The following is a 21,967-nucleotide window of genomic DNA, read 5'->3' on the forward strand; positions in this document are numbered from 1 at the left end:
GCGAGTCAGGCCGGACCCCGGGAGCGTCAGCGGGTCCCCTGCAGCGAATCAGGCCGAGACCCCCCCCGGGAGCGAGTTAGGTGGCCCCCCCTAGAGTGCGTCAGTGGGCCCCCGGGAGCAAGTCAGGCCGGGCCTTGGGCCAGGTCTGGCAGGCCAGGCGCTCTGTCAAAATTGATGAATGAATGTGGCTGTGAAGCGGCCACGTTGGGACACCGCCCCTGAAAGGGGCACCGTGTAGCCACGCCCCCCGCAGTTAAAGGGGCCACATCCCACCACACCAGGCCCACCGTCCGATCTCGACCTTCGTCCAGTCTCTGCGGGGAAAGAGCTACAGGTGATACACACCTGGTCCTTAAAGGCGCCGGGACCCCATCACCGATCCCGCTTGCCCCTCCACCCCGTCTTCCCTTCCCACGTGCAAAGTGAAGAGACAGAACTCGGGGCAAAGACCTTAGCCGTTTATGTGTAAAGAAGTAGGATGCCGGACGGTAAACGCATCGGAAACAGGGGTGCCTACAGGCCGATGACGTCGTCCAGCTCGAGATCCGCGTTGGGGCGGCAGTGGGCCCTGGAGGGCTGTGCCCCGGAGCTGGGGTCCAAATCGGGCTTGGCGGCAGCGGCCCCCGGGCGCTCCGCGTCCATGACGCCCAGCACCGCGTCCAGCATGGAGGGGCCCAAATCCAGGTGGAAGGACAGCAGCGGGTCGGCGGGCGCGGGCGCGCGGAGGGCAGGCGGCGGGGGCTGCGGCACGGCGGGCGGCGGCGCGGAGCGCGGGGCCCCGGCGGGCGGCGCCCGGGGCTCGGGAGGCGGCCCGCCGCCGTGACGGCTCAGGAACGAAGTGTCCCCGAAGGCGTCGCCGCCGCGCCCCACGTGCAGCGTGTGCCGGAAGTCGCCGAGCGGCGCGGAGATGGACAGGGCGCCGCGCTCCGGCCGCTTCTTGGGCTGCGCGGGGCCCAGCTGCTTCAGAACCGGCATCTGCGGGGATGGGGTCGGGGTGGGGACGGGTCAGCGCCGCCTCCGCCCGGGGGGGGCGACCCAGCCCACGTCCCCACCCTGGGCCTAGACAGCGGTTCAGAGGATGCTCTCCCAAACGACAGGACGGCAGATGGTGGCGGGAAACGGCGTCTGCGGAGGCCCTAAGTCACAGACTGCAATTTAGGTCCGCCCGTGACCACCGCGCGCCATGCTGATGCCACTAAGAACTAGTATCACAGTCCTCCTACCGGCCGGGCAACAGGCAACATGCTTCACCAACTCTTCCAAGTGTCTCCTAAGCTTGGCAGAGAAACTGCAGCTTCTCCGAGGCCCCTTCCCTGAAGACAGGGCTGACTTTGTCCACCAAGTGCCTAGGGCCCACCGCACTTCTAGAGGCCCCCCAAAATGTTACAGGGTTTTAACTTATTTTAAAATGTGTGGATTATGTCTGTCTTTACACCAACACAGTCATAAAATATAAATAAATATGTATGCATGCAAGCTTTGCCTAGGGCACACACAAGTCATAATGCAGGTCTGCCTAAAACCTCAAATTCAGGTTCAGGGTGGGCCTGGGCATCTATAGACTTGTACAACATTTAATAATTCGAGTTATTTGCTTTTGAAAGGGACAATATAATGTGGGTTTTTTTTGGTTTTTTGGTTTTTTTACAAATTTTTCTATTTATTTCTCTAAAAATAGCAAGAGTGGCATAAATTTGAGACTGACAGCTAGTCCCCTATAAACTTGGTGTGCAATTGTCTCATAGCTGCCCTGGCTTCTACGGTAAATACGGTAAATTGCCAACATTTGCCTATATCCTGGAACCTGGCTGTTTTTATGGAACTTCTGGGAAGGACTTTGATGACCTTGTACTTTTGTTTTAACAGTCACTGTTATCATAATAATAAAAAAAAAATCTTTCTGTTTGAACTGAAGCCCCACCCTTTCTTTGCCAGCTGTATGATTGGGATAAATTATGTGGTTTCTCTATGTCTGTTTCCTCTCTGTAAAATGGATAAAATAACACTACCTTCCTTGCAGGGCACATAGAAAATCTCAATTAAAGACAACTATATTTGTAATAGTGCCAGCTAATTAGTAGTGCTAGTGCTGGGGGCGGGGGGAGGGGAGGATGTTTCCTCAAATAACTATAGAACAAGATCAAGATTTGATAAAATCCTATGAAAAAGTCAAAGCAGCCAGCACTATTCTTTTAGTAACTAGCACCCTGGGAAATATCACTGATAATGCAGAGAAAAATTAAACCTAAGAGGATTTAAAATAATTATAGTTGGATGTGTTCTGAGGATTGCCCTTTACCCTATCCCAACACACACACACACACACACACACACACACTTTATATTTATTTCTCTGGGAAAACCAGTCTTGATTTACCACCTCTGTAGTGTTTCTCAAACTTCTCTGACCTCAGCCTAGATGAATAAATATATTTTAACGGCAACGTGACACACAATCACCTCTCCTCTCCACACCACCCCCCAAGGGAAACAAACATTTTATGAAACAAGACTTAACAACATGCTAGACACTCAGATATTTTCAATTCTAATCTATTTTATTTTTTTTAAATGCTTACCTCTGCTCATTAATAAATCTCAATCCACAGTTTAAAAAAACAAAAACAAAAACAAAAACAAAAACAAAAAACAACCCTCTCTCCGTGCTAGCAGTGCCCGGCCTTACTCTGCAGTGAGTTGCAGGTGAAAAGAACACAACTCAGCCAAATGCCTAGGTTTCCATCTGGTTGTGTGTGTGTGTGTGTGTGTGTGGCTTTGGGCAAGCTACTTAACCTTTTTGACTTCATTTCCTCCTCTCCAAAATGGAACATAGGAATATAGGATGTTCCTGTAACACTTCCTAGTCTCTGCAAGATTGGTCGGATGTTGCCAGTAAAGTCTTGGCAATACCCAGGACACAGCAAAAGTTCAATGAAATGCTCAGTGGCCACCTGGGATCATTCTCCCATGTCCCAGAGAAGGACACACTCAGAGAGGGTATGTGACTTGCCCAAGGTCACAAAGCCAGTTCTGTGGGACCCCGGAGCCTAGACTTAGCACTTCCACTGCCTGCTGCCTCTTGAACTGACCCCTCCCTGACAGCTCTCTGCCACTTGGCTCTTCTCCCTGCCCATACCCTAGTTTGTCCCTCATCCCATCCTTCTGTTGCCCTACCAGGGCACCAACGCCACAATGCCACTGCCATTTTCCAGTGCCTGGCCAAACACACCTGCCATTTCCTTTCCGTGGGACCCTGAACTCACTTCCTCAACCTTAAACCTCAGTTTAGTCCACTGAAAAACGGAGTCAGAATGCCTGTTTGCTAGGGGTACTTGTGAAGTGTAGTCACGATGCTGATGTTGTATGTCCTAAGCACGTATTCTGGGCCAGGTAGGGGACCTAAGTGCGTTACTCAAATAAACAAATTCATTCAATCCTCAGAACGACTCAGCTTTACAGAGGTGGTGGCTGAGGCACAGAGAGGTAGAGTAAGTTGCCCTGGGTCACACAGCAATAAATGTTGGGGGCTGGTTTTGGAAACCAGGCAGAGTCTAAACCTGATGAGAGTCTAAAGATGATATCCTATTGTTCATAGCCCCCCTTGGATAGGGTGGGTGGGTGTGCATCCCCATGGAAACAATGTTTCCATATCCAGGGATTTCCTACACCCCTGACCATGTTTGTTTGCGTTTCTTTCCTTTTTTCCATCCCAGACAGAGAATAATGAGTTAGAAATCGTTTCTGAGTGCGGCCTCTTCTTGCCAGCTCTGAGGGCCTCGGGCAAGTCACTCCACTTCGGAGTGACTCGAACGTCAGGGTCCTCTTAAATAGAGGGCTCTAACCTCCCTCTAGCAGAGTTGTTGCAATGAGGTCATGCTAGGAAAAAACCCCCTCAGCCGGCCAGGGCTCCTACAGAGGGGCTGTTGTTAGTGACAAACGCCCAAGGGGCAGAGCGTGCAGGAGCGAGGGCGGGACCCCGAGGGGCCCTAGCCCTGCGACTCGAGGCTCGGCGGAGCCGCGCTCCTCCTGCCTCCCTCCGCCCCAGCTGCGGGAGCGGAGGGCACAGCTGGTTCACCTCTGTCCTCTCCGGCCCCAGCCCCGCCAAGACGGAAATAACCGCCCGCTCCACACCCGGCCCGACCGGTTCTCGGCTCTGGGGGGAGGCGGCGAGGTGGGCGGAGCGGGGCCCGGGAGGGGGAGACCCCCGCCCGTGGGCTCGCCGCACTTCCTCGGGCCACGTGGCTGCCTCCCGGACTTGAGCGCCCGCGGTCCCTTTGCCCGTCTGTCCCGCGTCCCTCCGGACCTGACCCGGGACCCCGGGGCCCGGCTCCCCGCGGCCCCTTACCTCTTGGTCCTCGCTGAGTGGGGCAGGCGCGCTCTCAGGCTTAGACTGGGGGACCCCCCCCCCTTGGTTCGGAGCCCACCTCCGCCTCCGAGGCCTTCTTCCTTCTTCCTCCGGGCGGTTCTCACCTGGCAAAGGAAGTATCATGCGGAACCTGGAGGGGGGTCCAGGACCCAGGCGCCCGGGTCGACAGTGCCGCCTCCTCAGGACATTCCCCCCCTCCCCCCCTCAGGTCCCAGGAGTCCTGCCTCCTACCTTTCTTACTGTTCAGACCCAGGAGTCAGAGGTTCCCAAGACCCCCTCCCTCAGGCCCTGGGGTCCAGGCCTCAGACCCAGGAGCCCGGGCCCCACCCCTGGCAGGTCCTGGCATCGGGTCTCTTCTTTACCTGCACCGGGGACCGAAGTGTCAGCCCCTCTCGGGGGCCATGGTAGGAACCCAAACGGGCCGCGGAGTCACCGACCAGGCCAGCTCAGTCCGTCTGGGGCAGAGAGGGTTAAGGCGCAGGCCCCTCCCAAGCCTTCCTTATCCCCCAAAAGTTTGCCTCTAGGATTTAAAGGACTCGAAAGCAGCGGTGGAAAAGCTGAGGCCTCCGGGCAGAGTGTGGGGGCGGGACGAGGCCCGGACTGGGTGTGCACAGAGGACACGCAGAAGGGGTGGGGGATGGCCAGGGCGCGCCCCCCAGCCCGGCCCCTCCCCCTGCCCAGCTTGGAATTTCCTGAAGCTGGGGAAGTCTGGTTGTTTAGAAGAGTAATTTCTTCCAGATTGCAGCGGTTGGAGGAGAGAGAGAGAGAATGTGTGTGTGTAGAGGGAGGACGGGTGAGAGGAAGGGAGAGGGACAGAGGGAGACAGAGTGTAGGAGAGAGAATGAAACAGACTGGGTCCCTGAGTCCGCAGGAGGATGGAGGTAGTCTTCAAGGGGCAGCTCTGACCCTGCTTTGGAGAGTTTCCTGGATGACTATCCCTGCCTGGAGCTGCTCATAGGAAGGTCATTACAGGACTCTGAGCGTTTGTGCCTTTTGGTGACAAGAAGAGTCGCCCATCCGAGTGTTGGGAAGATCCGCCCCAGTGTGAGGCAGGGCCTTCCTTGCGAGGAGAGCAGAGTCCCCAGGGAGGAGGCTGGCTCAGGGGTGAGCTGGGGCTGGGGCTGTGGGGCTGCAGAAGAGAGTCAGTCTCACGGATCACACGGAAGTGCAGCTTGAACGAAATCCCCAAGAAGTGGCAGGTTCTAGGGCAGAGAGAGAAGGAAGAAAGCTCAGAGCAGGCTGGGAGGCCAGGTGAAGCAGAAGGCTCCAAGGTCTCTAAAGCGGAGTTCTTTTTGCCTGGAGAGATCAGCTCCAAAGCCACTGGTCACTGGCGTACTGAACCAGGCAGGGTATGGGACAGGATAGCAGGTCAGATCCAGGTACTAGAAAGTTCCCTCTGGGATTCATGAGAGGGAGGGACTGACTGGAGCAAGGCTGCGATTCAAATCCAGAGCAAAATGTAGGGGTGTGTGTTGGGTGAAAAAGGTTACACAAAACTCAGTAACCAAGATAAATAATATATTTAAATATAGATTTTTATTAAATATTTTATGGATGTTAAAGTCACATAACATAAAAGGAACTATTTAAAAGCGGTGTTTGGGGCGCCTGGGTGGCTCAGTTGGTTAAGCGACTGCCTTCGGCTCAGGTGATGATCCTGGAGTCCCGGGATCGAGTCCTGCATCAGGCTCCCCGCTCAGTGGGGAGTCTGCTTCTCCCTCTCCCTTGTGTTCTCTCTCTGTGTCTCTCAAATAAAATAAATAAATAAATCTTAAAAAAAAAAAAAACTTCAAGTAAAGACAGGATCAGGGTTGTGATGAGCTGTATTGGATCCTGGGGACAAAAAGGAAAATCAGTCCCATGGATGCCATCTTCATTTAAAACTTTGATATTTTGTTCATCATGGTTGTGTTATTGATTCTTTTTGTTGCATTTATTCATTTGTTGTGTCACATTGTTGTCAATCTTGGTTACTGACTCTTTGATGTTGCCTTTATTTATTATTATTATTATTATTATTATTATTATTATTATTATTATTTTGCGTCACCCTCCTCCTGGCCCTGGCTGGGAGGCTGTGAGGCTAGGTGCAGGGACCCTGGGGAGGAGCCTAAGTTGGAGCAGGGGCCATGAGGATGGAGAGGAAGTACGACCAAAAGGGATTTGGGTAGGCTTACTTGGACTTGAGAACCAAGACGGACAGGATTTGCAGGAGAGAGGAGAGAGAGGAGATTGGTTTTCCACTGCTGGTGTAAGGAATCTCCACAACCTGTGTGGTTGACAACCACCCACACTTTTTATTCCACAGTTTCTGTAGGGTGAGAGTCTGGGTGGGCCCTTAGGTCTGTGAGGGCTGAAATCAAGATGTCAGCAGGGCTGTGCCCCTTACTCGGAACAATCCTCTTCCAAGCTCATTAGAGGCATTGGCTGAATTCAGTTCTTTGTGGCTGTGGGCCCGAGCTGCCTGGCTCCTGCCAGCTGGGGCTGGTGTGTGGAAGCTGCCTGCATCCTTCTGGTGCTTTCCGTGCAGCTCCATTCTGCTGGCGATGAGTGGAATCCCTCTGAGGCTTCAACTCTCTCTGATTTCCCATTCTGCTCCATCTTCCTCCTGCCTCTAGCCAAAGAAAGTTCTCTGCTTTTAAGGGCTCATGTGATTAGATTGGGCCCACCTGGATAACACAGATGTATCAATCAAGGTTCTCCAGGGAACCAGAACAAACCCTACAGAGCTTAACATTTATTTTTTATTTTTTATTATTTTTTAAATTGTATTATGTTATGTTAGTCACCATACAGCACATCTTTAGTTTTTGTTGTGCTGTTCCATGATCCATTGTTTTCGTATAACACCCAGTGCTCCATGCAGTATGTGCCCTCCTTAATACCCATCACCAGGCTAACCCATCCCCCACCCCCCTAAAATCCTCAGTTTGTTTCTCAGAGCCCAAGTCTCTCATGGTTCATCTCTCCCTCCGATTCCCGCCCCCCTTCATTTTTCCCTTCTCCTAATGTCCTCCATGCTATTCTTTATGTTCCACAAATAAGTGAAACCATATATGTGATTTTTTGCAAGGAATTGGATTCTGTGCTTGGAGGGGCTGGCTAGCCACAAATCCATGGGGCAGAGTGGAAATTCTATTAGGCTGGAGCAGATGCTGCAGGAGCAGAATTTCTTCTTCCCCAGAGAAACCTCTGTTTTACTCAACTGATTGGATGAGGTCCACTCATGCTCTCAAGGGTAATCTCCTTTAGTTAGGGTCAACTGATCATCACTATCAACCACATCTACAAAATGCTTCCACCAGTAACACCTGGGTCCGTGTTTGAGTGAATAACCAGGCACTGTAGCTGGGCCAAGCGGACACATAAGATTCGCCATCATGCCAGGATAATCTATTTTAAGGTCTGTAAGATACTTTTTTTTTAATTGATGTATTTATTTATTAAAGATTTTATTTATTTATTTGACAGAGAGAGACACAGTGAGAGAGGGAACACAAGCAGGGGGAGTGGGAGAGGGAGAAACAGGCTTCCCGCGGAGCAGGGAGCCTGATGCGGGGCTCGATCCCAGGACCCTGGGATCATGACCTGAGCTGAAGGCAGACGCTAACGACTGAGCCACCCAGGCGGCCCTCTGTAAGATACTTTAATTGTATCTGCAAAGTCCCTTTGCTATGTGATCAACATATTCATACGTTTCAGGCGTTTATGCCTGGACATCTTTAGAAGTGCATTCTGTTTACCCCAATAACCCTCAGAGAGCAGATCTTGGGCGATGGTGGGGCCACCACCAAGGTGGAGAACATGGGGTTGGGGGGAGCAGGCCAGTGAGACAGGCTGGGGATTATAACCAGGAGATTCGGAAGCATGGCCAGCTTTGTGGGCAACTGACCTGCATAGTCCCTTGGGGCCCCATGCTCAGAAGGGCTCTACACTTGGTTTAATGATTTACTGTCACCATCTTGAAATTATTAATATATATATTTAAAGATTTTATTCATTTGACAGAGAGAGACACAGCGAGAGAGGGAACACAAGCAGGAGGAGCGGGAGAGGGAGAAGCAGGCTTCCCGGCCGAGCAGGGAGCCCGACGCGGGGCTCGATCCCAGGACCCTGGGATCATGACCTGACCCGAAGGCAGATGCCCAACAACTGAGCCACCCAGGCGCCCCGAAATTATTAATAATTTTGAACAAGGGACCCCACATTTTCACTTGCAATATATCCCACCGATTGTGTAGATGGTTCTGGATTGAAATGCAGGAAGAGCAGAGGCCTGGGACAAAGCATCTGAGAAGAATGACACTGGAGGGATAGTAAGAAGGAAAGGAACTTGGACAGGTCTTGGGTGGCAGCCAGAGAAAGGGGGCGGAGAGAGATTGGCTCCAGAAGCTCAGGGAGGTCGCACAGTCCCTCCCTGCAGTCTCAAAAGGAGGTCAACTATGATAACAAGATTCACTGGATTCAGTAACAACCCAGAGACAGCTGTGGCCTGGCTGAGCTGCAAGGGGGCTGGCACTGGAAGCCAGACTGGGGTGGGTGGGGAGGAAGGAGAGAGGAGGTGAAGACCCCGGGAGTCTGGCTATGACAGGAAGGAAGGAGACATAGCGTATCTGGAGGGAGAGGTAAGGGTCAGAGAAAGTTTTGTTTCCTTGGTTGGTTTGGATACATTTGGTACTATTTTGTTGTTGTTGTTGTTGTTGTTTTTTAATGTAATTTTTAGTTACACGAACAATACATAAATACACCCTGTTTGTAAAGAGAGAGAGAGAAATAAACCTTGACTAGTAAGGTTGTTTTTTTTTTTTTTAAAGATTTTATTTATTTATTTGACAGAGACACAGCGAGAGAGGGAACACAAGCGGGGGGAGTGGGAGAGGGAGAAGCAGGCTCCCCGCTGAGTAGAGAGCCCGATGTGGGGCTCGATCCCAGGACCCTGGGATCATGATCTGAGCCGAAGGCAGACGCTTAACGACTGAGCCACCCAGGCGCCCCGACTAGTAAGGTTTTGATGACCTCCTCCAATCCAATCTCCTTCTCATGTATCCCCTGAAATTAGTTTGGGGTGTACATCTCCCAAACGGCGTGGGTCCTTGCAAACACACCGATCAGCATTTTCCACCTCTCTGCTATTGCCATTTGGGGCCAGATCATTCTTTGTCATGGATGGGCTGTCCTGTGCATTCAGGACGTTCGGCCGCATCCCTGGCCTCCACCCACTGATGCCAGTAGTTCTCCCTCCCCACCCCCCACCCCCAGTGTGGCCAACTAACAGTGTTTCCATATGTCCCTGGTCAGGGGATATTGCCCCTTGTTGAGAGCTGCTGAGCTAGACAATGCTCCAAGAAAACATTTTAAATGCACAAATGAACTCCTAGTGGATGATTCTGAGCTACCACTTTTTTCTTTCCCACTTAGCAGTTTCTTTTGGGAATCATTCGTTGTTACTGCATATAGATTTTATTTTACTTTATTATTTTTTTTAGGTAATCTCTATGCCCAACGTGAGGCTCAAACTCACAACCCCAAGATCAAGAGTCACATACTCTACTGACTGAGCCAGGAAGGTGCCCCTACATACAGGTTTTTTAAAAATTAATTTTTAAAAATGTTTAAATAACTTAGTTACTGCAGCTGTTAAGGTGTGCAGGTGGGATTTGAATTCAGGCAGTCTGACCCTGACAGAGAAGGAGTTATGGAAGATACAGGAGAGGGTATGTTCTATGATGGAGAGGACCCCCCGGAGCAAGGAAGACAGGGATCTGTCCAACAGAACTTTCTGGAATGATGAGAATGTCCTGTTATCTGCATGGTACAATATGGTAGCCACATGTGGCCGCCGAGCATTTGAAATGTGGCTAGCAGAACTGAATAACTGAAATTTAAATTTTACTTAACTTTAATTGATTTAGAAGGAAATAGCCAGTAGTGGCTGGTATTGGCTAGTCCAGGTCCAGAGCACATGAAGTGGGTTTAGCCCAGGGCAGGGGTGCTGCTTCTTGAAAGAGCAGGTGGAAGGTGGAGGGGTGACTGCAGCCTAGGCCATCTTATGTGGGGGTGGGGTAGGGCGTGGGCGGGTGCTGGGGAGGCTCCCCCCACAGGCCTGGATCCTGGCACCAAGGACGCTGTGGAGGGCAGGCAAGGTGTTAGTTCAGAGGAGCCTCAGAACTGCAGGACAACATCTGTTGAGCCCTTGCTGTGTGCCGGGTCCTGTTCTAAGCACTTCTCAAATATGATCTCATGTAGTCCTCACATCAACCTATGATGTAGGTGCTATTATTAGGTCCACTGAGCAGATGAGAAAACAGAGACCAGGAGAGTCAGAGGTCATAATGGTGCAGTGACCAATGCACAGGCTATGGGGATTTCTCCAGCAGCTCAGGGATGCGGACGGGGGAGGCTAAGGGGTGGGGTGACCCAGGGTCAGGTTTTGCCATCAGAAAGGATTTCCAACACCCATAAGGACTTTGAAACAACCCCATCTAGGTTCAGAGGGAAAGGAGAAAGACCCAGAGAGGATAGAAACAGAGACAGAGACACACGCAAAGAGGAATAGAAATCTACAGAGAGAGGAGGCCCCAGAAAGATGGAGATAGGGATGGAAGCAGAAGAGAGGGAGTGAGGACCATGCCAGCAGAGGGAGCCCCAAGAAAACCATTGCACTGGGAGTGGACTGCAGCCGTTTGCCTGCTTCCCAGGACAGCTGAGCTCTGTCTCTGGGGCTCCTCTCATGAGTCTCAGCTCCTTCCTCCTTCCGCTGAGCCATCTCGCAATACCCCATGCAACAAAGACCATCTACAATTCCTTCCCCTCTGCCCCCAATCCCACCAGGAAAAGTTCCTGGGAGCCGACTGCAGGTTCTGTGAAAGAATGAAGCAACTTTTCTGGTTCAAGTGGCAAAGCCAAGGAAGGAGGGAAGGACTGAAAGATGATCCTTGCAAACTCCTGGCCAAAGTACTGTGAGACTTGGTCTTCCCTCTGGGGTGGAGGAGGGGATTCCTAAGGTACTTCCCTCCTTGATGCTAAATGTGGGCAGGTGGGATTGTGGCAAAAGCCCATTCATTGGCATCAGACAGGCTGGGCTTCATGTCCCACTTCCACCAACTCTTGCCCTGTGGCCCCAGGCTAGTCACTTTCAATTCTTAGCTCCAGTGTCTTCATCTGTGTCCGCTGTCGGCAATCCTAACAGTAGTCTATAAAAACAGCTACCCTTCCTGACCTCAGGCAGTTTGTCAGGCTGTGTCTAGGCACATAACGACTAGGGTAATGATGATGATGATGAGGGCAATAATGGTAGGAACAGCTCCCATCTTGCACGGGTACTAACTATAGGTCAGGCACTTTACTTCACACATCACACATAGAAACTGTTTAGTTTCTTACCAAAACCCTATGAAGTAGGTCCCAGCATTATCCTCATTCTATAGATGGCAACACAGGGCCATGAGGGTGACTTTCCCTCAGTCACAACATAGTTAATGAGAAAGAGCTATGACCAAATCCCAGGCTGCCTGGCTCCAGATCCTGCCCTCCTAGCTAAACTGGTTGCCTCCTGTGAAAGGCAGAGTATAATAACCTCTGACCATCAATCTTCCAAACATTTCTACGAAGCAGGTACCATTATTACTGCCATCTTAGAGAAAAGCAAAGTGAGACTCAAAGAGGTGAAATGATATTCCCAAGGACTCAGAGCTCACAAGAGTCAGCTCTAGGTTTTGAAACCAGTTTGATGTGCCCCAAGTCCAGTATCTTTTGGTCATACCCAATAGCTCGTACCCTGAACTTGGTCTGGTAAGAGATGTTCTGAGGCAGATAGAGAGAGCTAACATTGTATGACACCATGGGCTGCTCCAGTGGCTGGCATGCCGAGCGTGTGGCCAAATCCTGAGCTTCCACATTCCATCTCCATTCAGGATGCATAGATTGTGAAGGGAGTTTAAATTAATGTCAACAACTACATCCCCTGTAGTTTTCCAGTTTATCTTCACACTCTGACTGAATATTTTGTTTGACTCGGCGTGGAGGCTATATAGGTTGTATAGGCTACATAGACCAACGATGGGGGCTCGCTGAGGCAAGCTTGCCAACCGAGATATCGGAATAGGGGAACTTTGGGGCCTTTGTAGACTCTGGCCATGGTGCTGAAACGGACCGAAAGGCCAAGTACCAATCAGCACCACGGACAGCGACCACAGAGCCCACCCTCCTGGGATTGGGTCCGGATGGGTGAAATGGGGAGGGTGTCTATACACAGGTCCGGGGGTGTTGGGGACACCCAAAGGAGACAGTTTTGCAGTAGGCAGGGAAGCTCAACATGTAGGTGAGGATGACCTTGACCACAGAACGCTGTCATCTAGGGAACATAATTTCTTACCTACTGTACACTGAGAGACAGCAAACATCAAAGCAAGCGGGGGGGGGGCGTCCAGCCTGCCATACTGTGCATCCCGGAGGCCACGGCGTATTGGTTCATATAAATCCTCTTCATTATGTCCATGGCTGCTTTACCCCAGATGCTCCCAAATAGTCTCCTCTCTTTGGATTTAATGGACAGAGCTTTGGTGACAGATAACGCACAGGGATGGCTTCGTCTCTGTCCCCCAACGTCTTCACCATAGATTCCTGAGAGCAGTTTGCTGGGCCGTTGGGAGTTTCACTGGTCATGTAACTTACTGGATTTTCTGCAGTCGGTGTCATCACATTTCTGGGTTCTGCCAGCCAGCGGAGGGGAGAGAGTGAGTGTCTTCGCACAGCCCTCCTGGCAGTGTTTGTGGTCAATGTTCAGAAATGCTCGAATCTGACCTCTGAAACACATGTGACTTTCATTTGACATTCTCTTGTGATGAATGCACAGAGCACCTGTTTATATGATTACACATCATGTGCATAGACAGGATAGAAACTTTCAGTTAATATCTCGGTTTGCTTCAGACTTTGGTTTTGGTAACAGTTTGTGGCGTGATTCACATACCATACAATTCACCCATTTTATTTTATTTTTTTAAAAGATTTTATTTATTTATTTATTTGACACAGAGAGAGCAAGAGAGAGAGAGAGAGAGAGAGAGCAAGCACAAGCAAGGGGAATGGCAGGGGAGAAGCAGGCTCCCTGCTGAGCAAGGAGCCCAATGTGGAACTCAATCCCAGGACCCTGGGATCATGATCTGAGCGAAGGCAGCCGTTTAACTGACTGAGCCAACCCAGGCACCCCAATTCACCCATTTTAAAGTGTGCAATTCAATGTGGCTTTTTGAACTATTCAGAGTTGAACAACTACCACCACCGTCAATTTTGGAACACCTTCATCACCCCGAAAGGAAACCCCATGCCCACTAGCAATCACTCCTGTCTCCCCAGCCCTGGGCAACTAAGCTTTCTCTCCATAAATTTGTCTATTCTTGACATTTCATATGAGTGTGAACCATACACATCTTTTGTAATTGGCTTCTCTCACTGAGCATGTGAAGTATTGCTCAAAACATAATGTGTTATGTTTTATCCACTTTGTAGCATGAATCAGGACTTTATTCCTTTTTGTTGCCAAATAATATTCCACAGTCTGGACAGACCACATTTTATTTATCCATTCATGTCTTGTGTCCATTATCTTAAGGGATAATAGGCTTTGCCCATTTTTTTTTTGTTTCTAACTTACTGTATTGGGGAAATGTACCCTTTTATGTAATTAGCCCTTTTATGTAATGCATATATATATATGCAAATGCACATATATAAACTATTACAATTTATATCATACAATATTATATATGTGATATATATGTTCTTTCTCTCTTTGCCTTGTTATTCAAACTGGCTTATGGGCTTTTTCCTTTCCTTGCAAAAGTTTTTCTTTAAAAAAAAAACCCTCAAATTTATTCAGGGCTTTGCATCATGGTTTAGAGTCCTTTCTCTCTCTCATTATGAAGAAGCTCTTCAATATTTTGTTCTAGCACTTACTTGGTTTTGTTTTATATACTTATATCTCTTAATTATTTGCTCTACACAATATGAAGGATAAATCCAATTCAGTTTTCAGCAAACCATTTATTTTTAAAAATGCCCCCTTTTTTTTGCAGTGATGTGTGATGCCACTTTCTCAATGCACTAAGTTTCTATAACTAGTTGGATTCAATTCTTAGCTTGGCTATTCTCCTTATGTGCTTGTACTAGATGATTTTGTTAAAAAGTGTTTCTATTGGGGCGCCTGGGTGGCTCAGTTGGTTAAGCGACTGCCTTCGGCTCAGGTCATGATCCCGGAGTCCCGGGATCGAGTCCCGCATCGGGCTCCCTGCTCAGCAGGGAGTCTGCTTCTCCCTCTGACCCTCCTCCCTCTCATGCTCTCTGTCTCTCATTCTCTCTCTCGCAAATAAATAAAATCTTAAAATCTTAAAATCTTTTAAAAAAAGTGTTTCTATTGTGTTGTAATATCTGATAGATCTCGTCCTCCCTCACCTCTCTTATTTTTAAGTGTATCAGTAGGCTACTGCTATGTCTCTGTTTCAAAGTTTGTAAACCTTAATTACATCCTCAAAGTCCCTTTTGCCATGTGAAGTAAGAGATTCACAGCTTCCAGGGACTAGGGCATGGACATATTCTGGAAGCTGCTCTGCCTACTGGGGAGAGGGAGGCTTGGGAAGGGGAGCTCTGGGAAGATAGAGATAGAGATTCCTCTAGGACAACTGTGATTGTGAAGGATCCCTTGAAATTCCACCTCTGATTCTCCTCCAGGAGCACTTCCCAAACCTACCTTCTGGCCTCAGCCAGGTTCCGTGACTACCTGTGATGCGTATCTAGGGTCTCTAGGGCCTCTGGGAGCTGAGGGCCACCACTGATAAAGAGGATGAAGAGGGTGTCTCTGTGCCTTGGAATGGACAAATCCCAATGGAAACCAGGAAGAGAGCCAAGCTCTGTACTCAGTCTGTGACAGCTTAATTTGGTTTTGCTAATTTTCATATGAGTATTGGGCACATGTTATTTATTCTCTTTCTGTGTGAGGCTTGAGCTATAAAATGAGAGAGTTGTATATAATTTCTTTTTTTAAGATTTTATTTATTTATTCATTCATTTATTTAACTATTTCATGTACCTGTTGGCCATTTGCATGTCTTCTTTGAAGAAATATTTGTTCAAGTCCTATGCCTATTTGTAGTTGGGTTCTTTGTCTTTTTGTTGTTCAGAGTTCTTTGCATGGTGAAAATCGGTTGCTAAAATGGAGTCAGGAGGTTTTGGCCAGGAAACTGTCATGCTCTACCACTTGTAGTCAATGGTAGACCCAACAGGAAGAGGTGGAGTTGAACGTACATGGACTTGACCTTGCTTCTGGGTACTACTCCTCTATTCCAGCCAGGGGGAGAGATGCTATGCTTATTCCCCGGGGCAACAGCTCAGCCAATAAGAAGCCACCACACTTCCTTTTTTTTTTTTTAATTTAAATTCAATTAGCCAACATATAATACATCATTAGTTTCTGATATAATATTCAATGATTCATCAGTTGCATATAACACCCAGTGCTCATCACCACATGTGCCCTCCTTAATGCCCATCACCCAGTTATCCCATCCCCCACCCACCTCCCTTCTGTAACCCTCAGTCTGGTTCCCGGAGTCTTCTGATGCCCACTTAACTCCACTGGACTTTTAGTTTATTGCAACCTTCCCAACTTACCCCCTTTCTCCTTAAAAATCGTACCTCCCTTTTGTTCCCTGGACTTGACCATGAGTTTGGTGCAGCCTGTTTGTTCCGGTCTGGGATTCTCTCCTATTTTCCGATAAACCCATCTTTTGCTGGTGAAATAACTGGCAAGGCTTATTTTTAAGGTCACCAGCATACTGTAAGTCTTCCCTCTCAGCACAGCTCCAAGTGCACTGCTTCAGCCCCTGGTCATCCCTACGCAGCCTTGTTCCCCTATGGAACCCCCACTTCTCTCTTTGTCTGGCCATGACCACATGTTTTACAAACGTTTTGTCCAGAGCTTCTCTGCATTTGGAGCTGAAGGGGACTCCAAACATGGGCCTGGTCTGCCATCTTGACTACAAAGTCTGACACCATAGTCACTTGTCTTTTTAAAATTTATATTGGTAAGAACAATAGAAATGAGATCAATCCTCTTAACAAATTCCTAAGCGTATAATCCAGTATTGTTACCTGCAGGCACAATGTTGTGAGCAGATACCTAGGACTTGCTCATCTTGTAGAACCGAAGATCTGTACCCGTGGAACATCGCCTCCCCACATCCCCTCCCCGTAGCCCCTGGCAGCCACAATGTTACTCTGCTTCTACGTGTTTGACATTTTAGATTCCTCATGTAAGTGGATTCATGCAGTATCCGTCCGTCTGTGACTGGCTTAGTTCACTTAGTACAATGTCCTCAACGTCCATCCATGTTGTAACAAATGTAAGATTTCCTCCTTCTTGGGGCGCCTGGGTGGCTCAGTTGGTTAAGCGACTGCCTTCGGCTCAGGTCATGATCCTGGAGTCCCGGGATCGAGTCCCACATCGGGCTCCCTGCTCGGCGGGGAGTCTGCTTCTCCCTCTGACCCTCTTCCCTCTCATGCTCTCTGTCTCTCATTCTCTCTCTCTCAAATAATAAAAATAAAATAAAATAAAATAAAATAATAAAAAAAAGATTTCCTCCTTCTTAGGAATATTTCCTGAATAATATTCCATGGTATGTGGATGCCACATGTGATTTATCCACCCATCCATTGAAGGGCACTTAGATTGTTTCCACATCTTGGCCACCGGGAATAATGCTGCAATGAACAACAGAGTGCTAATTTTCCTTCAGGATCCCAATTCAGTCCTTTTGGATCAATACCCAAGAGTGGGATTGCGGGATCATATGGCAGTCCTATTTTTAATACTTCGTAGAACTTCCATACTGTTTTCCAGCAACTGTACCATTTTGCCTTCCCACCAACGGTGTACACAGTCTCCAATTTTTCTGTTTCCTCTTCGGTACTTTTTGTCTTTGTGTGTGTGTTTCGGGAATAGTCATCCTAATAGATGTGCAGTGATATCTCATTGTTGTTTTGATTTGCGTTTCCCTGATGATGAGTGATGGCGAGTGCATAATCAGTCCTTAAGGATACCCGGTGAGGATGGGTACAAGGTTTCTACTTTTTAATATACAGCTTAGAGTTCCCTACTGCTATACATTTTCATATTTCTGTGTGTTTCTCTTTTTCAGATAAGTAATTGTGAGATCCATTATTGAACATCTGTCTTCTGATAATCCGAGCCCTGGCGGCACTGTGACTACATCTTCTCGTTCACAGATGAATGTCCAGGGCCTGGAAAAAGTCTAAGGGTTCAAATGGACATTTGCTGGGTGACTGGCTGAAGGGAAGAAATCCCCATATATGGAGATCTTGAGAAAGGAAGTGGTATTCCCTTGGGCACACCCAGGTTGTATGTGGCCAACGGGGCCGACTCAGGATTGGAAACTCCGTCCCCACCCTCTTGAGGAAGGAGGTCATGCCTAGTAGATAGAAGCTTGGGCTCACCACAGATCAGATCTCACTTGTCTGCAGGGGCACAGGCATCCTCTGGAGCCCCCTTCTCTGAGCCCCCCGATGGGAAAGCCCCCTGCTGCCCGCATCCTTTGGGTATGTCAGGTCTGCCAGTTTCTGTGCTTTTGTCCATCTGTGCAGCCTTGTCCAGTGGGAGGCAGCGCCATGACCATCACCTTTACAGTCCTTCTCTGCTTCGGTGAGTTTTTGGAAGGATGGGGATAGACTCCTGTGTGGGAGAGGGGAGCCCTCTCAAAGCCAGGCTGTGATCTCTCAGGAGGTCTCGTGAACTTGGGATGCTCAGGAAAGGTGGGGATCTGCTCAGGAGTCAGTGGCCTCTCACTGGGATCTCTCTTCCAGGACTGTGTCTGGGCCAGATGACCCACGTGCAGGCAGGTGAGCCCATCCCCGGGGGTCCCAGGTCCCACTTCCTCCTTGGGCACAATATAGGACTCCCCTCCCTGCCAGGGCATCTGGAGGATGGAGGAGAGGAATGTTAAACTGATCAATAAAGAAGGTGTACAAGGGGCCCCAGGGCTGAGAGCTAGTGGAAACTGAGGCATAGAGAATATAGGGACTGCAACTCTGACTCTCTTCCAGAGACGCTGCTCACACCCAGCATCTGGGCAGAGCCAGGCCCTGCGGTGGCCCAGTGGAAGGCTGTGAGCATCTAGTGTCAGCGGTCTCAGAAAGCTGACCAGTACTTCCTGTACCGGGAAGGAGTCTCAGAGCCCTTGAGAAGGGAGTTTCCGCTGGGACCCAGCAACAAGGCCAAGTTCCCACTCCCACACATGACCTACCACCTTGCTGGGCACTACTCCTGTTTGTATCACAGACAAACAACGTGGTCAGTTCCCAGCAAGCCTCTGGACTTGGCAGTCACAGGTGAGCAGGCTCTTCCGTCCACACAGGTGAGGTGACTGTGCCCGGGGAGGGACCTCCCTTTCTACAGCAGGGTCCCGTTGACAATCTGGGGGTGGTGTTCCCCTCTCTTCCCTCCTTTTTTTTTTTTTTATTATGGTAAGAACTTAGAACACGAGATCTACCTTCTTCACAAATTTTTGAGTGTCCAATACAGGATTGTTATAGGCACAGCGTTGCACAGCTGATCTCCAGAACTGAACCATCTTGCAAAACTGAAACTCTACCCACGATCTCCCCCTTCCCCTCCCTGCAGCCCCTGGCAGCCACCATTCTACTCTCTGCTTCTACGAATCTGGCCCTGTTTAGATTCTTCACAGAAGTGGAGTCATGTGGTATTTGTCCCTCTGTGTCTACCTTATTTCACTTAGCACATTGTCCTCAGGCGCCCCCTCCCCTTTTAACACATCTGGCTTGTTCTTTCCCAGGAATGTTCAACAAACCCAACCTCTCAGCCCTGCCCAGCCCCATTGTGACCTCAGGAGGGAGCGTGACCCTCCAGTGTGGTTCATGGCAGGATTTTGACTGGTTTGTTCTGTGTAGCGAAGGAGGAGAGGGCCACCCCAGACACCTGGACTCACAGCACCAAGCTGATGGGTGGTTCCAGGCACTCTTCACTGTGGACCATGTGAGCCCAAGTCACAGGCGGACATACAGGTTCTATGATTATTTCTTGAGCTCTCCCTATGTGTGGTCCACCTCCAGCCATATTTTGGAGCTCCTGATCTCAGGTGAGGAATTCAGGGCACGATCCTAGAACTCCTTGGGTCTCCAGACCAGTGAGAGGAGCCTCATCTCAGGTGGAACACGGGGTAGGATGAGGTTGGGGCAAGAAAGCTCAGGACTCTGGGAGCCAGCAGTGGGAGGCCTGTGGGAGGAGGAGGAGGAAACTGACCCTCTTGGAAACCAGAAACACCTTTTCTCCCAGGTGTGTCTAGGAAACCATCCCTGTCAGTCTTGCCAGCGCCGGTGGTTGCTCCTGGACAGAGCCTGACCCTCCAGTGTCGCTCTGATGTGGGCTACGACAGTTTCGCTCTGTCCAAGGAGGGCGCACGGGACCCTCCCCAGCTTCTTGGCCGACAGCCCCAGGCTGGGCTCTCTGGGGCAGACTTCTACCTGGGCCCTGTGAGACCCTCCCACGGGGGCCGGTACGCATGCTATGGTGGACGCAAGCTCTCCTCCGAGTGGTCGGCCCCCAGTGACGCCCTGGACATCCTGGTCGCAGGTGAGGAGTCATATCCCAGCTCACACTCCCACTTTTCTTGGATTGGTGTTTCAGGGTCTTTTTGGAAGTGGGGGCAGGGAGCACAGGCAGAGAGATGGCAGGACAGGAAAGGGCAATCTTTTTTTTTTTTTCCAGAATGCAAATATTCTTTGGTTTACTCATCAAAATCGCAAATAACAAAATAGCAAAAACCTTATCAGTTAAATAAAAAAGTGACGTTCTTTATTTACCTATCAAACCTTATAAAGTGCGATCTTAACAAAAGTGGGAACAGAAGAAGCCAGGAGCCGCACTTGGATGGAGCACCTGAGTGACAGCTCATCTCAGCTCAGGGGAAGGGCGAGAGGGCGGAGCCGCCCCTAACACCCTGGACTCTCTCTCCCAGTCCTGCTCCCACAGGGGCCAACTCCCACCCTGTCTGCCCAGCCGGGGCCCTCTGTGGCCCCGGGAGAGAATGTGACCCTGCGGTGTCAGAGCCCCTGTTTGTTTGATGTGTTCCTTCTGTCCAAGGAGGGGGAAGCCGCCCCCCCCCCCCCCGCACCTCAGATCTCAGCACCAAGATGGGGAATTTCAGGCGAACTTTGACTTGTGCCCTGCGATGCTGGACCACGGGTGGACTTACAGGTGCTACGGGTCACTCGGCAGCACCCCTTTTCTGCTGTCGCACCCCAGCAACCCCCTGAAGCTCATGGTCACAGGTGAGGGGCTGTGCGAATGTCTTCTTCCCCATCCCGTCTGTCTAGTGTCTGGATGACCCCACAGCAGCCACTTCTCTGGATGCACCTTGTCCTTCCCTCCTCTGCCCCACACCCTCCACTGGGCCCCGACCCACGTGTGAAATGCAGCATCTCTGAAAAAGCCAGAAGACTTGCTTTTATCTACTTCTTTAACAGGAATGCATTGACATGGTCCATCCCAGAAACTGTTCACAAATGGGGTACAAAAAAGAGTAGTTACCTCTCAATCTCTGCTACCACTTGCTCAATCCCCCCAAACCAACCCAACCACACTCACCTACCTTTTCCCCCCTGAACATTCAGGGAGAACCTACAAACATATCTTCCATGGGTGAACAAACATCAACATCTTATAGACACAGTTCTGATCAGCTCTATTTTTAAAAAATGAAATACATTCTAAAGAATTATCTGGTGTCAGTAACACAAATCTCTTTTAAACTTTTTAAGGGTTGTATAGTTGTTTCTTGCTTGAAAGTGTCAGGATATATGTATCCAGTACCCTATAATTTGGCATTGGCAATTTGTTTATTCCCAGCCTTTTGATATTTCAGACTATCCTGTGATGAATATCCTTGCACATACCTAATGCACAGAGGTATGTGGAAGCAATTACCCCTCATCTCTTGGTTAAATTCTTAGAATAGAATAGCTTAGGCAAAGGATGTTGTCATTCATTGTGTGATAAATACTGACACTCTCTCTTCCTATGCCTCACTGTTTGCCACTCTTCAGTTTTGACTTAAAATCCTTTTCCAAATGACACCTTGGCTGGTGACCCTATACAAATACCCCATTAACACCTTTTATAATTTTTAGAAAAGTGTTTAATCAGTCCTAAATGTATTACAGACTTTTCTATTTATAGCTCCATCTTATCTGATACACATTTTTCTCCTCCTTCCCCTTCTCCCCCCTTCCTCCTCCTCCTCTTCTTCTTCTCCTTCTTCTTCTTCCTCTTCCCCCTCTTCTTCTTCTTCTTCCTCCTCCCCCTCTTCTTCTTCTTCTTCCTCTTCCCCCTCTTCTTCTTCTTCCCCTTCTTCTTCTTCTTCTTCTTCTTCTTCCTTCCTTCCTTCCTTCCTTCCTCCTCCTCCTCCTCCTCCTTCTCCCCCTCCTCCTCCTCCTCCTCCTCCTCCTCCTCCTCCTCCTCCTCCTCCTTCTTCTTCTTCTTCTTCTTCTTCTTCTTCTTCTTCTTCTTCTTCT

At 49.5% G+C, this 21,967-nt stretch overlaps 2 protein-coding genes across 2 annotated transcripts in view; one reads left to right on the forward strand and one right to left on the reverse strand.

The window, feature by feature from the left end:
* Positions 1 to 437: 437 nt before the first annotated feature.
* On the reverse strand, positions 438 to 4,972 carry CDC42EP5 (CDC42 effector protein 5). Its single transcript, XM_034986450.1, has 3 exons — positions 4,729 to 4,972; positions 4,346 to 4,470; positions 438 to 975 (listed from the first exon to the last, which is right to left on the reverse strand). The coding sequence occupies exon 3, from the start codon at positions 973 to 975 to the stop codon at positions 514 to 516; it is 462 nt and encodes a 153-aa protein (XP_034842341.1). The 5' UTR covers positions 4,346 to 4,470; positions 4,729 to 4,972; the 3' UTR covers positions 438 to 513.
* Positions 4,973 to 19,084: 14,112 nt separating this feature from the next.
* Positions 19,085 to 21,967, forward strand: part of LOC117997858 (leukocyte immunoglobulin-like receptor subfamily A member 2) — a 4,416-nt gene continuing 1,533 nt past the window's right edge. The window contains 5 exon segments of the mRNA XM_034986365.1: positions 19,085 to 19,137; positions 19,231 to 19,533; positions 19,731 to 20,037; positions 20,435 to 20,549; positions 20,551 to 20,725. Of these exon segments, the coding sequence (XP_034842256.1) occupies positions 19,233 to 19,533; positions 19,731 to 20,037; positions 20,435 to 20,549; positions 20,551 to 20,725 (898 nt within the window). The 5' untranslated portion in view covers positions 19,085 to 19,137; positions 19,231 to 19,232.

Source organism: Mirounga leonina, unplaced genomic scaffold, assembly GCF_011800145.1.
Source record: "Mirounga leonina isolate KUSES-001 unplaced genomic scaffold, KU_Mleo_1.0 Mir_376, whole genome shotgun sequence".
In the NCBI taxonomy this organism is placed as follows: Eukaryota; Metazoa; Chordata; class Mammalia; order Carnivora; family Phocidae; genus Mirounga; species Mirounga leonina.

Bases quoted from the DNA above. Each gene is read 5' to 3' on its own strand.
- CDC42EP5 (XM_034986450.1), bottom strand. From the start codon at position 975: ATGCCGGTTCTGAAGCAGCTGGGCCCCGCGCAGCCCAAGAAGCGGCCG.